We start from the raw sequence: 18326 nt of genomic DNA, 5'->3' as shown, positions 1-18326 counted from the left end.
AAACAGGGATATTTGAAAAATTGTGGTCGTGGTAATGTAAAATATCATTAGGGGTGTCAATTTTCGTCGAATTTCATAATTTATTGTGTAAGTTAAAAAATAATTGAGATAGATTTTTTTCCTTATTTTTCCTAAAATAGTCATGACTATGTCCATCCTGTGGCGTCGGCTTATCCTTGAATTTTGGGACACGTTGTATAAAAGAAAGTCGTGTTAGTTACTCCACTTACAACTCAAGAACGGCTGAACCGATTTAGCTGAAAATTGTCAGGGAGGTAGTTTAGAGCCAGGAGAAGGACATAGGATACTTTTTATCCCGTTCGAAATAAAAAAAGTCTGCTTATTTATTGCCATTAAGGCGGAACAAAGTTCGCCGGGTCAGCTAGTATTCTATAAATGTTTACAGGGGAGCGTCCCTTCGCGTGCGATATCTGCGGAGCAACATTCTCACAGCGCTCCAATCTGTTGTCTCACAAGCGCGCTACGCATCTAGACGACAAGCGATACCACTGCCAGCTGTGCCCCAAGAAGTTCAAACGGCGACGGTAAGACTTACTTTTACTTTTTTGATCCCCAAGGAACAAAAAACTGACTAAAGCCTGGTCCGTGAGCACGTAGAATCCCGTCCAATGACCCCAAGCTACCCATCCTTATCGCTCGCGCGTAATTATATTGCTGTCGCGACTGTGCGACGCGCGCCCGCAGTGAGTGTGCGAGCGCGACAGCAACATAATTACGTGCGAGCGACAAGGATGGGCAGCTTGGGGTCATTGGACGGGATTCTACGTGCTCACGGACCAGGCTTTAGTACCCTCTCCCCCCAATTTAGAAATAAATAAATAAATATCCCTGGACATTTTACACTGCGCTTCTAGTCCCAAACTAAGCAAAGCTTGTACTATGGGTACTAGACAACGGATATAAACATACTTTAATACTTTCATTTTTTTTTTGTAAATACATACATATCATACATAGTAACAAACGCCCAGCTCCATCGCAGAAATTAAAATACATCATTTCGATTGCTGCCCGGCCGGGAATCGAACCCGGGACTTCTCGGTATAGTAGTTCCTTCCGAACCACTACACCAAACGGCCGACGAAATAAGAGCCTGACTTGATCCCTTCTCCCCCCCTCCATTATTTAAAAAGCTGAAACCTGCTTCCCCATAAAAAAACAGACCCTCATCTCCCACTTAAAACAGGTATCCCCACTCAGATTTGACTTGATCCCCCTCCCCTATTAAGAAATAAAATCAAAATCAAAAAATCAAAATCAAAAGTATTTATTCAGTTTAGACCACAAGTGGCACTTATGAACATCAAAATTATTATAGAAAATAATAAAAAAGAAAAGTTAGCCCTTATGGGGCACTTTACATGTCTCCTTATCTTTTGGGATAGATAAATGCCCAATTTAGCCTAAAAAGTCTCACAAGCGCGCTATGAATCTTGATGACAAGCGATACCACTGCCAGCTGTGCCCCAAGAAGTTCAAACGGTGACGGTGAGACTTATGCCTGTTTTCACTATCAGTCCCTAATTTTTAAGTGACCCCTATGGTAGCAAATAACAGGAATTTTGTTTACATAGGGGACACTTAAAAATTAGGGATTGATGATGAAAACGGGCATTACTTTTACTTTTTTGATCCCCAAGGAATAAAAAACTGACCCCCTTTTCAACTCAATATAGGTAATACTGTAATTATAAGATTATGAAAAAAATTTATATGAGTCCAAACTTTTTTATTATCTGTCTGACGGATTAAATAGAATTTCGACTTCATTACCCAATCATCATTCCTATTCAGACACATGCAACAATAATTGGCCAAGAGCGTGTCGTGCCATGCGCAGTGTAGGGTTCCGTAGTTGTCCGTCGTTAACGCAATATATTTCAGAAGAAGCAATTACTTCATCTAAAGTCACTTTTAATATTTTCTTCTAAGGAATTTTTACTTAGTTAAGTAATTTTCTTATGAGGCCCATAGTAAGCGACCACGTCTCAGCTCCGTATACCATCACTGGCAACACACATTGGTCGAATACTTTCGACTTGAGACACTGCGGTATTTCGGACGTGAGTATATGGCGAAGCTTCCCGAACGCTGCCCATCCGAGTTGGATTCGACGATTGACCTCTTTCTCGAAGTTGAACCTACCTAACTGGACTGTTTGTCCCAGGTATACATAATTGTCAACAACTTCGAGTGTAGAGTCTCCAACCTTCAGAGGAGTGGGTGCAACACGGACATTAGACATGATTTTTGTCTTGTCCATGTTCATTCTGAGGCCCACTTGTTGAGAGGCTCTACTGAGGCCATCGAGCATTGTGCCTAGATCCTTCAAGGTCTCAGCCATGACTACGATATCGTCCGCGAATCGAAGGTGGGTGATGTACTCGCCGTTGATATTTATGCCAAATCCGTTCCAGTCCAGAAGCTTGAAGACATCTTCCAGGCTCAAGGTCACCCAAAGGGCGATGGAACGGGCTATGCTCGGAGTTTCCCTGCGTGATCGAATCAGAAATGAGGAGATCCGCAGGAGAACCAAAGTAACCGACATAGCTCGCAGAATTGCTAAAATCAAGTGGCAGTGGGCGGGGCACATAGCTCGTAGAGACGATGGCCGTTGGGGCAGGAAAGTTCTCGAGTGGCGACCACGGGCTGGAAGACGTAGCGTGGGCAGGCCTCCTACTAGGTGGACCGACGATCTGGTGAAGGTCGCGGGAAGAGCCTGGATGCGGGCAGCGCAGGACCGTTCATTGTGGAAAACCTTGGGGGAGGCCTTTGTCCAGCAGTGGACGTCATTTGGCTGAAAACGAAAGTAATTTTATAATACATGAGTTATATGACTATTACTCTTAAACTAACTGATGAATCTTAATCGTTATAGTTTTCCTGGGAAGTTCATAAAATTGGCACTTTAAACTTAAATATTTTGCAAACCGATCCCTAAATCTAAAAATAGTCTTAGATAGGTACCCCTAAGTCATTTAAAAAGACCTATTCAACGATACCCCACTTGATCGTGTAAAGATTAAAAAAAAATTCATCCCCCCTTTACATGTAGGAAAGCTCTAAAAAAATTTTTTTTTTTTTTTTCAAAATATTATTCTACCGTTTTGTCGGCGTTATCAGTATACATACTTCCACAAAATTACAGCTTTCTAATGCTAGTAGTTTCCAAGCAAAACCTCGGACAGACAGACAGTCAGACATATCGAAACTATAAGGTAGAGATGAAACGGATAGTTGTTTGGCCGGATACCGGATATCCGGCCAGCTGCTAGGCCGGATAGCCGGATATCTAGCAGCGGCCGGATAGTTGGCCCATTGTCTTGTTGCATGTTGTGACGAGTTTAGCGCCGCACAGGTGCTTCGAACGCGATCAGTGGGTCTATTAATAGACTAGACTAGTCACACTTTTCGAAAATCGAATAGAATGTCAGATTTTGCCACTTGTCTAGGGGGCAGATCAATTCGGGTGATTTCGGTGTGTGATTGAATAGCGAAAATTAAATTAGTCTACTTGCTGCGTAATCTGATTGAACTGCATGCATCATGTCACTAGACTATCAGTGAAAAATAGATCGCCTTTTTTTGGCAATATTTCGACATTAACAGATGTTTAGGTTAAAAAAAGTCCAAAAAGTTACAAAAAAACCATATTAAGGCCTTTCAAAAACTTTTTTTTTTCTAGGTTAATCACACTAATGACGAATACATAAATAGACCTACTATTATACACAATTATAAGCCATTTCATTGATATTCACCTTAAAGATTAACGTGTTTCATTTTATGAATAGGAAAATGTCGTAGTTTTTTAATATCCGGTATCCGGCCGGATAGCGAGTTACTATCCGGTATCCGGCCGGATAGTAAATTTAGGCCAGATATCCGGCCTACCGGATAGTTACCGGATATCCGTTTCATCTCTACTATAAGGGTTCCTTGTCAGGACTACGCGACGGAACCCTAAAAATGTGATTTGATTTTGTATGATATATTCCAGGTTACTGGACTACCACACCAAAGCGGCTCACACGGGCGAACGTCCGCTCAACTGCTCGGTGTGTCGCGCCACATTCGTGTATCCCGAGCACTATAAAAAACATCTCAAGATACACAACGGGGAGAAACCTTACGCTTGCGAGGTAACTAACTATAGTCTGGTCCGTGAGCACGTAGAATTTTGTCCAATGACCCCAAGCTACCCATCCTTGTCGCTCGCGAGTAATTATATTGCTGTCGCGACTGTGCGACGGGCGCCCGCAGTGAGTGTGCGAGCGCGACAGCAACATTATTACGCGCGAGCGATAAGGATAGGTAGCTTGGGGTCACTGGACAAAATTCTACGTGCTCACGGACCGGGCTTTAGCAGGGATGTTATGGATATCCGTAACCGTAACCGAAACTTTCGGATGTCCGAATTAAAAAAATATCCGAAACCGTATCCGATTCAAAAGTTTCGGATGTAGGCAGTTTTAATTGTTTTTGTATAGCATTATATGTAAAGGCATAACAGCCTGATTTACCTTCATAATGCCATGTATAGTCTGGTCCGGGAGCACGTAGAATTTTGTCCAATGATCCCAAGCTACCCATCCTTATCGCTCACGCGTAATAATGTTGCTGTCACGCTCGCACACTCACTGCGGGCGCCCGTCGCACAGTCGCGACAGCAATATAATTACGCGGGAGCGATAAGGATGGGTAGCTTGGGGTCATTGGACAAAATTCTACGTGCTCCCGGACTAGACTATAGTGTCAATTTTTATTTTTTATTACTTTTTATTAGATGTAAAGTGTGCGGCCATGAATGAATGAATGAATGATAATTACGATTACGAATACCTACTTTTTTAAATTTTGTCACGCACGTGTGTGTCTCCGAACACTACAACTTTTAAAACAATGTAAGCCGCAGGACCCTCGGAATCCATTCATTTTTTGAAATAAATACGCACAAGTATCACAAATCGTTCTCGGTTCGAATTGCAAGGCCGCTGTATAGCCACAACGACACGACGGGAAAACCCCGGTCAATATTATAACAAAGTAGTAAGTAACTTCTGTTTTGGAATTTGACAGCAGGTCGATTGTACAAGTGTTATTTTGTTTTGTGATTAGTTACAAAGTAAAGTGATACAATAACAAAAAAAAATCCATTTGTAAATTTTAATTACTAAAACATTAACCATGATAAAAATAGTATTTCATGACTGTGTAGAGATATTCGTATTCGCCGAATAGTAGATTTAATTTTCGTATTCGTAAAAGTAGTATTCGTTGCTTCACTAGTTATTTATTTATTTATTTTATTTATTTTAAACTTTACCACACATAGAGACAATGCACTGTGGCGGACTTAATGACTTTTTAATAAAGAAAGAAAGAAAGAAAAAACATTGTTGCGGCCCTACTCGCGCCTCGTCATATTCTAATAGCAAAATCTACTTCTAATGTAAATGTCACATAACTTTTGTCAGTCAATACTTTATATTGAGAACCATTGTATAAAATCACTTCTCCTTTGGATTCCGATCGAACAACATCAAAATTGTAACGTCTCAAGAATACAACGAAATAAGCAGTTTCCGAGTTTTATTTATAAAATTGCATCTGCAAGGCGCGAACAAACATTTATTTGGTACCAAAAAAATAAGACGTGTTGGTTTTTACAGGTGTGCGGCAAAACGTTCACCTCGCGCGACAATCGCAACACTCACCGCTTCGTCCATAGCGACAAGAAGCCCTACGAGTGTCTCTCCTGCGGCGCCGGGTACATGCGCAAACAGCTGCTTTATGCGCACATGCACACTACGGTAACACTTCCCCCTTATCATAGTAACCAAACTGTGGAATGGACTGTCGTCTGCGGTGTTTTCGGACGGATACGACCTGCAAGCTTTCAAGAGGAGAGCGTATCTTTACCTTAAAGGCCGGCAACGCACCTGTAACGCCCCTGGGTCTGCGGGTGGCTATGGGCGACGGTAATCACTTACCATCAGGTGATCCGTCTGCTCGTTTGCCTCCTGTCACGTAAAAAAATAATAATAACATGTCCACCTTGCCGTGGTAACAAGTCCCCCTTGCTATGGTAACAAGTCACCTTGTCATGGTAATAAGTTCCCCTTACCATGGTAACAAGTCCCCCTTGCCATAGTAACATAACTTGGTATGGTAACATCCTCTTATTAAGGTAAAACTACCTCCACACTATGGTAACACGCGCCCATTTAATATGGTTACAAGTCCCCCTTGCCATAGTAACAAGTACACCTTGTCATGGTAATAAGTTCCCCTTACTATAGTAACAATTCCCTCTTGCACATAGTAACAAGTACACCTTGTCATGGTAATAAGTTCCCCTTACTATAGTAACAATTCCCTCTTGCACATAGTAACAAGTACACCTTGTCATGGTAATAAGTTCCTCTTACCATGGTAACACGCTCCCCTAGCTGTGGTAATAAATCCTCTTACCATGCTAAAACTACCACGACAGCATGGTAACAGGTCCCCCTTACCACGGTAACACAACTCCAACGTCACGGTAACACGTTCTCTACACCATAGTAACACAACCCCCACACCACGTTAACACGCCCAAACTTTGGTAACACGCTCTCCACACTACGATAAGACGACCTCCACACCATGGTAACGAGTCTTCCTTACCACTGTATCACCCCCAACACATCATCAGAAGTTATAATAGTGCCTAGATACGACACTACTTTAAAAGCGTTTTTATTAAATTATTTCTGTTAGTTGTATTCTCAATTAATTAAAATAGATGAAAAGACACAAACCATTAATTGATATTATGTCATTACAGGGTCACGTCGCGGAATCTATAGTAGTAAATCAACCGAGAGTTATCAAGGCAACAGAAAATGTAAGTTATTCCACATGTTTCTATCAAAAAGATATCCAAATGCTTTTATGTATATTTAAAAATCTGTTTTGTCTGTAATTTCTTCCTACATCACAGTGGATATTAGATAAAAAAAATATATAACTTTGTACATTTTAAAGCCTGTAAACCTTTGAAAAAGAGGCTGACAATTATAGTGACAGAGTTTCTTGCGCTGCTTCTTCTCAGCACTGGCCCATTTATTGTCCTGAAGCAGTGGTAGGGTTAATACTGGGACGTGTAAAAGTGCTTTTTTTAAAAGCCTATTTACTGAAATAAAAGTTTTATGAGTTTTTTATTCAAATGAAATGTATTCGTCAACAAATACATTTTGTTTTAGGGTATCGTAACACCGTTGATGGACGTGAACGGTGTAGAAATTAAAACAGACAAAATGGCGAACGCTGTGAGTTGGTCGCGTTTTCAAATAAGACGTTTTGAACCGGACGTCCGGTTGCAGACCACATAGAGAAAATGACAACTGCTTTGGAATAAAAATGACAATAGGTAGTGCTTATAGATGACCCACGCTGAACTGTCCCACTAAACTCAATGACAGGGGGGCGCTACCATCGTTCAACTATATGGTTTCCAACATGGCAAAAATCGGAACCAGCGATCCGGTATTGACGGTGGCGCCCCACTGTCAATGTCATGCATAGGACAGTTCAGTATTTTGGAACTATAACTCAGTTAGTGCCTGAGCGCACTGACATTGACATATTATGACGTGACATTGACATATTATGACGTGACATTGACATATGGTGACGTGACATTGACATATTATGACGTGACATTGACATATTATTACGTGACATTGACATATTGTGACGTGACATTGACATATTATGACGTGACATTGACATATTATGACGTGACTTTGTCATATTATGACATGACATTGACATATTGTGACGTGACATTGACATATTATGACGTGACATTGACATATTGTGACGTGTCATTGACATATTATGACGTGACATTGACATATTGTGACGTGACATTGACATATTGTGATGTGACATTTACATATTATGACGTGACATTGACATATTGTGACGTGACATTGACATATTATGACGTGACATTGGCATATTATGACGTGACATTGACATATTATGACGTGAAATTTACATATTATAGTTGACCCACGCTGAACTGTCCCACCAAACTCAATGACAGGGGGGCGCTACCATCGTTCAACTATATGGTTTCCAACATGGCAAAAATCGGAACCAGCGATCCGGTATTGACGGTGGCGCCCCACTGTCAATGTCATGCATAGGACAGTTCAGTATTTTGGAACTATATGACGTGATATTGACATATTTTGACGTGAGATTGGCATATTATGACGTGACAGAACATAGAAATCTGAAACATTGGCGAACGTAGAAACAATAGCCATAGAGGAGAAGAAGAAGAAACATATTTGATGTCTCGCTGACGTTTGACATCTCAAAAACACCCTCCCGTGCCGCTATCATACCTCAGGCACTGACTGATTTAAGTGCTAAAGCCCGGTCTGTGAGCACGTAGAATTTTGTCCAATGACCCCTATCTACCCATCCTTATCGCTCGCGCGTAATTATATTGCTGTCGCGACTGTGCGACGCGCGCCCGCAGTGAGTGTGCGAGCGCGACAGCAACATAATTACGCGCGAGCGATAAGGATGGGTAGCTTGGGGAAATTCTACAGACCAGACTATATAGACTAAGAGCTGGTGAACGCCAGACCTACGTCATTTTATAAAAGCTGAAAGTTTGTCAGCGTATGCTCCCAATATAGGATATAATGTTGGTGAATTATGAAGTTTGGGTCATGGTGGCTTTGGGAGCTACCCTAAAAAAACTGTCTGGCAAGGAGTTGGAACTGTCAAAACCGTCTGGCTGTTGGGGAAAATACTTCTAATTATTGCCCAAATATTATACATAAAAATCAGATTTTATAGTATAACGTAAGTCTAACTTTTACGGTGGCTTTTTCTGTATATTCAATAGACTGTAATTCTACTTACGTTATACCATTAAATCTGATTTTTATGTATAATATTTGGACAATTATTTGAAGTATTTTCCCCAACAGCCAGACAGTTTTGACAGTTCCAACTCCTTGAAAGACAGTTTTTTTAGGGTAGCTCCCAAAGCCACCACGACCCAAACTTCATAATTCACCAACATTATATCCTATATTGGGAGCATACGCTGACAAACTTTCAGCTTTTATAAAATGACGTAGGTCTGGCGTTCACTAGCTCTTAGTCTAATAGACCTATGTGTAATGCGGTCTTGAAAACGCATAACAGACGTTCGGCTCAAAATGTCTTATTTGAAAGAGCCCTTAAGCACTTAGATAACTAGTAGCTACTATTAGAGTCCGGTAGATCTATTATCATCATAATAAATAAAACACTGGATACTTAACTTTCACATTAAATTGTCTCATTTTAAATACAATTCATTACAAACATAGCACAAAAGCGCGCGGAGTTGTCTAATTTGACGTTTCTAGTATGATATTGACATTACGTCAATGTTACTATTACAGCAGCTCAATGGTTATAACGATAACCATTATTTTAACGTTATAGATTTTTCACAATTAACATTTTGTTATTGGTAACATTCCCCGAAACAATTTAAGCCATCATACGTCCCACTGTTGGGCCCAGGCCCAGTCAAAATGTACCTGTATACAAAACTATAATAACCTGATACTGACCTGTCCTATTTTCTTTTAAAGTTTCTAGTTACTAAACAGCCGTGTACTGAAATAAGAAATGTTATATTATAATAATTTTCTTTCCAGATATTTGAAACAACACAGGAGCTGGAAATGAATCAAACTGATGCCGATGCCAATACAGTGGGTTAGTATCATCATATAATTTTAAAATAAATAATATCTATGTAAATTTTATACAAGCGAAAAGTCACTAATTAACTGACTGACTGACTCACTCATCACGAAATCTCAGAAACTACAAATGCTAGGAGTTTCAAATTTTGCATGGGGGTTCCTTTTAGAACGTAGGTGCTCACTACGACGAGATTTTGCAAAATTCAACTCCTAAGAGGGTAAAACGGATTCACGCGTACGAAGTCGCGGGCGGCCGCTAGTTTTAGTATAAAATTATGAAAATTGAGAAGATTAAAGGGTAATCAATTAAAAAATAAAAATAAAATATTTACTGCTAATCAATTTAAATACATACGGGACTATTCCCACCTCTCGTTCCCACTGCTGCAACTCCTGTGTAGCCAGCAGGCTAATTCAAAATAAATGCATTTGTCGATCGTAGAAATCGCCTGTCAAATAAATTTTTAGTAATCAATTTTTAACTGATTGTCAAAGTAATACAGTTGAAAATTGAATATCAAAGCCAGGAGGTTCCTACTGTCATTCTGCCGATAGTAGATGTCAAATTTCCAATATCGCGTACGAAGACGGAGACCTCAGGATCTACAGCTTGACAGCCAATAACCCAACCAGTGAAGGTCAAGTGTGGCCCGGGGTTAAATACATCAGAGCACAGTAATAAAATTATTTCGTCTTTTCAGAAACCACTATGAGTCTAGTCCAAGCGAGCAATGAAGCCACATTCTACACCATAGGTCAGTATTCTTTTAAAAATATTAAGTTTAGGGCAGATATGTACCATCCTAGACTGCATCCCACTTAACATCAGGTGCGATTGTGGTCAAATACCTGCCTTGTTATGCATAAAAAAAAAGTTAAGGCTGGGTCGCACCACCAAACTCCATAATCACTGGTTTTAGTTAAGATGGTGCAACTGAGGTTAACAATTAATTTGTTAATCATCATCATCATCATCATTTCAGCCACAGGACGTCCGCTGCTGAACATAGGCCTCCCCCAATGACTTCCACATCGCACGGTTGGTAGCGACCTGCATCCAGCGCCTTCCTGCTACCTTTATCAGGTCGTCGGTCCACCTTGTGGGTGGACGTCCCACGCTGCGTATTCCGGTACGCGGCCTCCACTCCAGAACCTTGCTGCCCCATCGGCCGTCAGTTCTGCGTACTATGTGCCCTGCCCACTGCCACTTCAGCTTGCTAATCCGTCGGGCTATGTCAGCGACTTTAGTTCTTTGTTTAGTTAGTAATTTGTTAATAGTGTCCGATCATTTATTTAGTTTTTGCGATGTAACGTAATTATAAGCCAAATTGGCTATACGACAAGACATTTCCCAAAAAATCCTGTTGAATAGGCAATTTGTAAGCACATGTTTCATCATCATCATCATTTCAGCCATAGGACGTCCACCATTATTAATTTAATGTTGAGTCAACATGTGATATCTCTTATAATTGTGTAAAAAATAAATATATTATAAAATTATTGTTTATTAAATATTATTACACTGTGTAAATCTTTTTGTTTCAGAAAATTTAGAGGGATTAATAGAAAACAGCTCGGAGGACCAAAGAGAAGTAAGAATCTTAACAGAGTAAATACAAATGAGTAGGTCATCTTCATAGAAACACACAGGCGCGGTTTGTATGTGAGCGCGCCAATACGTATGTGGCGCGCACGCACACACTGACAAAATTTAGCGGGGATTAGCGGGGAGTTGCGCACATACAAACCGCGCTCGGTGCGTTTCTATGAAGATGACCTACTCATTTGTATTTACTCTGATCTTAATTGAACTGATGAATGTACACTTGAAACTGTATTTCTCACACTTAACGCTACTGTTAAACAGCGCCATCTACCGAGACTATTAAAACAAAACCGCTAACATGACGCTTCAGATTCCCGTCAAGAAGTCCGATGGCTTTTTTATTATCACAATTTATTTATCATAGTGCTTGCAAGTAGTAACTCTGGTCACAGTAATAAACCGAGTAGGGACGTTATGGATATGTAGTTTCGACTTATTGATACGGTTACGGATATCTGTGCTTTAGAATGCAATTTCCAATAGTTGTCCAACACGGTTCATTCATGGCCGTTCACTTTACATCGAATAAAAAGTAATTTAAAAAATTGATACTAGATGGCATTATAAAGGTAAATCAGGCTGTTATGCCTTTACATAATTTAAATGCTATACAAAAAACAATTTAAACTGCCTACATCCAAAACTATCCGAAACTTTTGAATCGGTTACGGTTTTGGTTTCGGATATTTTTTTATTTCGGATATCTGAAAGTTTCGGTTACAGTTACGGATATCCATAACATCCCTGAAACCAAGTACACCATAAATTAAACTTTTTTTTTTAATTTTCAGATTTTAACCACAGATGCCAAAGGAGACATAATGAGACTGATACAAGTGCAGTTGCCAGACGGAAAAACTGGTTGGGTTGCCATAGACCAATGAAAAAAGTGCTCATTATCTATAAAAGTTTTTATCAGATTAGAAATCTGTAATATTAGGTTTAAAGTTGTCTCCTAAATCAGAGCTGTGTTAGTTTTTAATAATAACTAAAGTTAAGCAACTTATATTGTGGTTAAAAATGGATGGTTCACCATTTGACATTTATATTATACTTAACTATGTATGAAAATATTTGTGTTATGATTACAATAACACTGCTGGAAACGAACCCGCAAACTTGGCTGGTGTTTCGTAGTTCAGCATCGAGCCACTAGGTAATTAGTATTTTATTTTGTAGGTTGCCATCTTTAAATACATTAATAGCACAAAATTATTTTAAGTCGCCGAAGTCATTTTTTTAAAAATAAAATAAGCCTAAGGTTATGATAATTTAAGCAATACTACTCGACTGAACTCGTTTTCATTGTTTATAATATGTAGCTTAAATTAGTATTGTACTTTTTACTGCCTGGATGTATTTTAAAATACCTTATTTACATTGTTTTATTATAGATGTCTTTAGAGTGATGAAATCAGTTTTTTTATTATTTCTACTATTCTCCACACTTATTTACATAAACGATAAACGATTTTATATAATTATTATTCTGTGATTTTACTTCTTCTTAATAAAACATAACTGCTATTAACATCACAACTACAATAAGTACGTAACATGCTTTCGAATAAAATTAAGGTAAGAATAATTACTTATGTAAATTTTATAAGTTGTCTGTACATTGTGTAAATATACACTGTATTAATATAAAAATATACTTTTCATGAACTATTTAATGGCTTTCCTGTGTTTTTATTTTTATAGCATAGTCATATATAGGAAATTATATTCAAACTAGCTTTTGACCACGGCTTCGCCCCCGTGAGTAAAGGATAAATCAAATTGAATCGCCACTCAGTGGTGGTGACACCACAATCGCCACTTGCAAATGGTAGATGGTGTGATTCAAAACCATACGATGATTTCAAGTCTTGGACCTGCCTGTAACAAGGGAAGAAGAAGGGAGACAGAAAGCACTTGTCGCGTTGATCGCCTCAACTGAACTCTCGCTGCTCGACTTTTTTTTTTTTATCCACAACGAGGAAGCTCTTGGCCTGTATCTCACCTGATGGTAAGTGACGATCAGTCCGAAGGTGGAAGCGAGCTTCACCCGGTATCCTCAACCACAGAGGAACTGGCTATCTTACCTCTAACTGCCGGAACACAACAATGCTGTAAAACTTTATACAACTTATGAAAAAACTCGCCAAGTGCAAGTCGGATTCGCGTACATACATAGGGTTCCGTAGGACAATTTGATTGTTGTATGAGAGCCCCCCTTTTTAGGGGGTTTATTTGACTTGAATTTCATTATTTATTTTGAAGTAAATATACAGTTAAATGTATGTTCTGTGACTTGAAATATTTTCTCATTAATATTTGGGTACGGAACCCTAAAAATTGGTTTCACATTGGACTTTTGGTATGTTCTAAAAATAACGTTATTCGTTATTTTACCCCATGGCAACATTGATGCGTAATGTCAAATTTTTATGACATGCGTCACTGTCACAGTCAGCTGTCAGCCGAATCCGCAAATAGGCCATTTTGATCATTCCAGTTTTTCCAAGATGAATTTTATTATAAATATTGATTTTTAGCACAAAGACTTCACGTTATACGTGGAGATATTGGTATCTGAGAGAGCACGCTATCTAACAAATATGTAATTAATAACTTTTTGTTGTAATTTGTGGTGATAAAAACAATTTTAGTGATAAGTCGGTAAGTTTTATCGTAAAAATGACGTATTATTTTGTAATAGCGCTCGTAAAAGCGCGATTAACCTTCAGCCTTCACCGCCAAGTCAGCTTTGATAGGTAAATAAGTTATTGTAATGTAATCCAACATTTTGTTATTGATGTGATTGCGATACTTCGAAACGTTATTTACTACTTACGATTTATGTACGTGCATAAAGTAACTGTAAATTGAATTTCTATTCGTGTGTACGGTTTATCGTTCATCTGTATGAAAATGTATGGAATTCGTATACTTATAGAAAGTAACACAAGTTTTAAGCTTGTAATTTAATAAACTTCTTTCCTGGGTTGAGTGGGTTCAATAGCCCTTAGAATATTTCTTAATAATTATAGTTTATTAATAATGGATATTCAAGATCGAAAAGAAGATAAAAATCACTAATTACGGTACCTACCTTGGTTACATTTTGTTATTATTTGTTTCGTATTATGCAAGCTGCAATGTTTTCTTAATGTATCTAAAATCCATATAAAAGATTTTAATTCCCGGAATTTTATATTAAAATAAAATGTATTCAACTTTCAGCTTACAATACAAAATGGTGTCCGTAAAAGAAGAGGTCGATGTAAAAATGAAGATGGAATATGATCAAGACCAATCTGGATGGAAAGTAAAAGAAGAATTTGAGAGAAAAGACCCAACATCATTTCTGCCCGAGGAGCCAATGTCGTATGAAATCAAAGAAAAGAAAAAAAAGAAGAAAAAGAAAAAACAAGAAGACCCCTTCAAAGATATAGAACAGAAGCAACAAGACGTCTTCACAGAACCATCGTTGGAATTGAAATTAGATCCAGAAGTAAATATTAAAGTTGAAAACATTGAAGTCGAACTGGATTTTAATGATGTGAGTATGTTATTATAGTCAACTAGCGGCCGCTAGCTACTTCGTACGCGTGGATCCCGTTTTACCCCCTTAGGGGTGGAGTTTCGTAAAATCCTTTCTTAGCGGATGCCTACGTCATAACATCTACCTGCATGCCAAATTTCAGCCTGATTCGTCCAGTTGTTTGAGCTTTGCGTTGGTCAGTCAGTCACCTTTGAGTAATAATATATTTAGATTCCATATTAGACTATGCATTTCTGTAAAAATGGCACCTATTCCAGCATAAAATATCACAAACAAAAAAAAGTTGGAAATCTATTGTTATTTTAAACAATAATAAAATTATGGCTATTGAAAAATGATAACCAAAATACTATATGCATTTTAATAAGCTGTATTGTTAATCTAAAAAGTTACAATAAGATCCACTGTACAAAAGAATGTGTTTAAATTAATTCTTTGTCAATAATGAATTCTAATGTATGTAGGTATCTTATGACCCATTGTACAGAAAGGAAATGATAAAATGTTATCTAAATTGTATGTAGTTGATAAAAAATTGATTTTACTGACTTCCAAATAATATCATAAGTTAATGCATTGTTTGCAGTAATTCTAAGAGGATTTGTATTTAAAATTAATTAATCTTAGGGCTTGATAAAACAAAACAATCGAGATCCACCATACATATTCGGTCTGTTAGTAAGCAGTAAGTTCAACACTGATATTTTATGCAGTTACATAGGTGCTACTTTTCAACATAAATGTATAATTCGTTGTATATTGATTGACAACTTTAGTAAAACTGATTTTATCGGATCACTTAGACTAGGCGCAGACCACCGATTTTTAGTTGGCCGATAGTTGGGCCCGATTTTAATTTGTATGAAGAATCGGCCCAATCAAATCGGTGTAATGTGCGCACTTCCATACATGCCCATACTGATCAACTACCCGACTAAACTATCGGCCGACGAAAAATTGATGGTCTGCGCCTAGGCTTAACTGAAAAATAAGTTTGGCAGTATCAGTATGACAAGTTTATTCTTCAGTTAAAAGAGTTAAATATCAGCCCTTAGATGCATGTTAATGTACTCATGTTTATTTTGTATTCAACTTTATAATCTTTCAACTTTCAGTTTGACAATGGCAGTGGGTTAACTGACGCCCTGCCCGACGATACCCAGGAGCCAGTTGTGAAACTCGAGCAAAACCAGCATGCGTTGCTACTAACTTTTGAGAGTGTCATTAACGAACACTCTGTACTCGGATTAAACAAAGAGAATAATGAAGTTGAATCTGAACACGAGGAAAACGTCAAAATTGCGCCTACATACTTGTGCAAAGTCTGCCACCTAGTTTTCAAGTCCACGAAAACTCTAAGAATGCATCAGAAAAGGAAGCACAAAGTGTACAGACGGTCGTTCAAACACATCTGTGACTATTGTGGCATGTCGTACGAGACTAAAAACAGTCTTATTGCACATATTAGAAGAAAACATGGCCCTGATTCAACGCCTGAAGATAAGGAGGAACGGACTTGCGAAATATGCGCGTTAGTCTTCAAGGGCATGGCTAGATTACGGATGCATATGCAGAGGAAGCATGGATCGTTCGTAGAGTCATTTAAACACGAATGCAGCGAATGCGGGCTCACTTATGACAAATACAGAAGTCTCATGGTGCATTTTCAACGCAAACACAGTGGTGCTAAGAAACCTATAGAGAACCAATGGTACAATTGTCCGTTTTGTCCCAAAATCTTTACTAGAAGAGAGACGTACGCGCGTCATATGCAGAGAAAGCATAAAGTGTCTGAGGAAGACGCTCCAAACGAAGCTACGCCTAATTATTTAGAGAATTGCAAGAATGAGCAAACTGGAGAAATTACTTGTAAAGAATGCCCTCTAGTTTTCTCTTCCATCGGCTATTTGAAGTTGCATATGCGAAGAAAACATAATGCTTTGAAGGAATACTTCAGATTGAAGTGCAGTTTTTGCAATTTGTCTTACGATAAAGTAGAAAGCCTTAAAAGGCACGTTAGAAGGAAACACGACCAGGGTTCACACTGTGAGGTGTGCAATAAACAATTCGACACGAGAGAATCCTATTTAAATCATTCACACATAAGGGCAATTAAGGAATGCTCGCTTTGCGGACTAATTTTCGCGTCGCAAGGTGGTTTGGCAAAGCATATTAGGTGCACGCACAAAATCGACTCCCCTAAAGTAGCCTATTGCAATATCTGCAACGAAGGATTCCACGACAGACGTCTGCTCAAACCACATCTACTAAAAGTGCATTTAAAAGTGTCTTACACGTGTAAATACTGCAAGAAAATCTTCAAAGCCAAGGAGAGTTACAGGCGGCATGTGCTAATAAAACACTTCGCGAATAATCCTTTAAATGTACAGAAGGAGCAATGCGACCAATGCCCTGAAGCGTTTAACGGTGAATTCGAGCTGTGCAAGCACATAAATCTCGCTCACGGTAAATGTAGCGTTGTGAAACCAGACGTAGAAGTGAAAACGGAGGATGCAGACATGAAGAACAACTACCAATGCACAAAATGTCCGGAAATCTATCCTAACTTCGAGCAGTTAAAGCTGCATTTCGAACAAAACCACACCTTTTCAACGGAGACTCAGTGTCAAATGTGCGGTGAAATGGTCCCTGGTTCAGACTTACAGAAGCATATTAAAAGTGCTCACACAGAGACCACAGTTCAGTGTAAATACTGTGAGTTTAATACAACAAATAAAAATAGTATGACACAGCATTTATTAAGGCACAAAAATGCCACAACGTTGCACTGTGAGTTTGCCGGTTGTAGATACAAAAGTTATTATGAAGGTGCTATGATGAAGCACAAGCAAAAGCATAAAGAGTTAGGTGTTAAGTTTCAATGTTCCAAGTGTCCCTTTCAGTCGATGAATAAATACATTTTGAGATACCACGAGGAAGCGCATATGACTGGAAAGAAAAGGTATACATGTGATCAATGTGACTATGCTACCATTTTGCCAGCGAACCTTGTTCAGCATAAATACAAGCATTCTACGGAGAAAAGGTTTAAATGTGAGGTGTGTCCGTTTGCAACGAAATACAACACATCCTTGCGTTTTCACGTTAAAAAGAAACACTGTGATCTACCAAGTTTCAGTTGAGTTTAAATGTTAGTATTTTGTTTTATTTTTACATTATTGATAATTAAATATTAAAGTATTTGGTGTTATGATGTATTGGATTTAATTTAAAATAACTTTTCCAACATTTCCCAGCAACAATTCTGGTGTTCAATCAACATTCAAAATTTTAATAATAGGGGACGACTTATTATTCCCGCGTAAAAATAATGCAGTGTGCAAAACTGCGTACATAGATAACCATTTATGTA

At 38.5% G+C, this 18326-nt stretch overlaps 2 protein-coding genes across 3 annotated transcripts in view; both read left to right on the top strand.

The window, feature by feature from the left end:
• LOC135084628 (zinc finger protein 543-like) overlaps window positions 1–13074 on the top strand; it is a 36659-nt gene extending 23585 nt beyond the window's left edge. The window contains exons 16-24 of one of the 2 annotated variants that reach the window (XM_063979396.1): window positions 407–545; window positions 4022–4163; window positions 5694–5834; window positions 6851–6910; window positions 7269–7334; window positions 9744–9804; window positions 10496–10549; window positions 11343–11389; window positions 12195–13074. In XM_063979396.1, the coding sequence (XP_063835466.1) occupies window positions 407–545; window positions 4022–4163; window positions 5694–5834; window positions 6851–6910; window positions 7269–7334; window positions 9744–9804; window positions 10496–10549; window positions 11343–11389; window positions 12195–12287 (803 nt within the window). In that variant the 3' untranslated portion in view covers window positions 12288–13074. The remainder of the gene's footprint in view (window positions 1–406; window positions 546–4021; window positions 4164–5693; window positions 5835–6850; window positions 6911–7268; window positions 7335–9743; window positions 9805–10495; window positions 10550–11342; window positions 11390–12194) is intronic. The other variant, XM_063979397.1, reaches the window with a different exon arrangement.
• A 797-nt stretch (window positions 13075–13871) lies between these two features.
• Window positions 13872–18167, top strand: LOC135084562 (zinc finger protein 569-like). Its single transcript, XM_063979325.1, has 3 exons — window positions 13872–14067; window positions 14632–14950; window positions 16069–18167. The coding sequence occupies exons 2-3, from the start codon at window positions 14645–14647 to the stop codon at window positions 18094–18096; spliced, it is 2334 nt and encodes a 777-aa protein (XP_063835395.1). The 5' UTR covers window positions 13872–14067; window positions 14632–14644; the 3' UTR covers window positions 18097–18167.
• Window positions 18168–18326: the final 159 nt, after the last annotated feature.

Source organism: Ostrinia nubilalis, chromosome 26 (assembly GCF_963855985.1).
Source record: "Ostrinia nubilalis chromosome 26, ilOstNubi1.1, whole genome shotgun sequence".
NCBI lineage: Eukaryota > Metazoa > Arthropoda > Insecta > Lepidoptera > Crambidae > Ostrinia > Ostrinia nubilalis.
Note: the sequence above shows the minus strand (reverse complement) of the source record. Positions and strands in the feature narration are given on the sequence as shown.